Raw genomic sequence first — 2010 nt, 5'->3', positions numbered from 1 at the left:
CCGGGCCTGCTCCCCCACACCACCAAAGGCAGGCCAGGGGCAGCGGCAGAGCCCCTGAGGGCGGCCTGGCCACAGCCTGTCCTCCCCAGCAGCACGCCCAGGTAGCCCTGGGCCCTGTGAGAGCTCACCTGTGCCTCACGACGCTGCGCAGGAGCCGGCTGGGAGCAGATCCATACAGGGCTGGCACCCAGCGCGCCAGAGGGTGCCTGCGGATCTTCAGTGTCACCACCTGGATGTTGAGCAGGTCTGCCAGCTGCACGAAGGACTTCTTGTCTGCAGCAGAGTGGCACGGGTCAGCCTGATCCCATGGCAAATAAACAGTGCCTGCTAAATGCAAATCTGAGCCCGCAGGAGGGGCAACAAAGCCCAACCCAGAGTGGTATCCACCACAACAGGCTGAGCTTGGAATTCAAGCAGCTTCTCTGCCTCATTCCTGGGGAATTGTCTCGAGCCATGGGCCAACAACCACCACAGAACAATTCCAAACGAGGAGACTGACCCATCTCTCCCAATATCCCTGCTCCGGAGGACTGGGGGGGGAGCCACATTGCTGGGAGGCATCTGATAACAAGGGAGGCTTTCCACATCCTCTGCTGAGGACAGGAGGCCCCACACACCATGGAGAGCATGGCCTGATGTCAGATGGCCCTGAAGGCCACACAGTGTGTGGGACATGGGCTACAGCACAGGCAGCAGGAACAGCCTTTCAGGACTCCAGGAATCTGGAGGGAAACAGGAAGAGAACGGCCCCAAGGTGCCCAAGGAATGACTGGACGTGGCACTCAGTGCTCTGATCTTGCCGATAAGGTGGGGATCAGTCACAAGTTGGGCTCAGTCATGGAGGTCATTTCCCACCTCAATGATTCTGAGTCTCTCTGGGGCCATTACAGATCAAACATCCCAATGCCAAACCCCTCCTAGCCCCTGGCTCCTCCCCAGTCCCCACTGCTCACCTACAAACCCTTTCTGCTCGTCATCTGAGATGCGGAGCAGCAGCTCCCGGTGGGAACTGCTGGTGTCAGGAGCCACCAGCTTGACCAGCTGCTTCCACCGGGCTTCCCGAACCACGAACTGCTCTCCCTCCTTTTCCTTCAGGAGGTTGAAGGCCTCGATCATCTTGCGGCGCTTCATGTAGGCGAGTTTACGGATCTCATTCTAGAGAGAGCATCGGGAGTCAGGCAGCTCCAGGCACCCTTCCCCTTTTGTTTAACAAATAAACTCATTTGCACAGTGCAGAGATGCAAGAAGAGACCCAGGGGAATGACACTGGACAAAGCACAGCACAGTTAATGCGGGGGGGTGAGAAATGGTGTTTAACAGGCAGCTGTGGGCTCTCCGCACAGAGCTCTGGAAGGAGCAACAGATTTCTGGATGCTGGGACAATGCTGAAAAAGCGGAAGGGAAGACAAAGGGTAGTGCCAGACAGGAAGGAGGTGACAAAGATCACGGGATCTGCACGGCCACAGAAGCAAAGAGGATGTGTCCACACACGCTTCCCATCCACAAATGAATCCTGCTGAGAGCAGGGGTGGAGATCCTCTTCTGCACATGCCTGCAAGCAGGAGAAGAGCCAGCTTCCTCAGAAAGGAAGACCCAACCCCCTCATGGGAGCAGCCAGGAGTTGCCAGCTCTCCCCCTTTGATCACAAGTCCCAAACTGCCCTTACCCAGTTTGGGTAGAACAAAAATTCTGATTTACTCAGACCTCCCATTTCCAGTTCCTTTGTTCTAAGAGCACATGAAAAGATGCTGTGCAAAACCAGTTCCCTGCATGGAGGCAGCGATGCTGAGCTAGGACTAAACCTCCAAGATAATGCAGAAGGTGCTTCTTATCTGCTGGAAACACCACAGAGCACACAATTCAATGCCAACAGCAGAATTCCCAACAACCCCACAATACGAAAGGTGGGTCTGTGCTTGTTGTTTGCAGAGCACCAAAGGCAAGAAGCTGTTCCCCCCTTCTCAAAGCTTTCCAAGGGAAAGCCAGAGGTTCCTTACAGAGAACAGCAGG

The 2010-nt window shown here is 55.6% G+C and overlaps 1 protein-coding gene across 1 annotated transcript in view; it reads right to left on the bottom strand.

Moving 5' to 3' along the window:
- LOC103623039 (two pore calcium channel protein 2) overlaps positions 1-2010 on the bottom strand; it is a 9798-nt gene that overhangs the window by 3537 nt on the left and 4251 nt on the right. Inside the window, exons 8-9 of the mRNA XM_017745289.1 lie at positions 954-1155; positions 129-273 (exon numbers count right to left, since the gene is read on the bottom strand). Coding sequence (XP_017600778.1) covers positions 129-273; positions 954-1155 — 347 coding nt within the window. The remainder of the gene's footprint in view (positions 1-128; positions 274-953; positions 1156-2010) is intronic.

This window comes from Corvus brachyrhynchos, unplaced genomic scaffold (assembly GCF_000691975.1).
Source record: "Corvus brachyrhynchos isolate BGI_N302 unplaced genomic scaffold, ASM69197v1 scaffold69, whole genome shotgun sequence".
Classification (NCBI taxonomy): Eukaryota; Metazoa; Chordata; class Aves; order Passeriformes; family Corvidae; genus Corvus; species Corvus brachyrhynchos.
The sequence above is the reverse complement of the archived record's forward strand: the minus strand, read 5'-3'. Positions and strand labels throughout refer to the sequence as shown.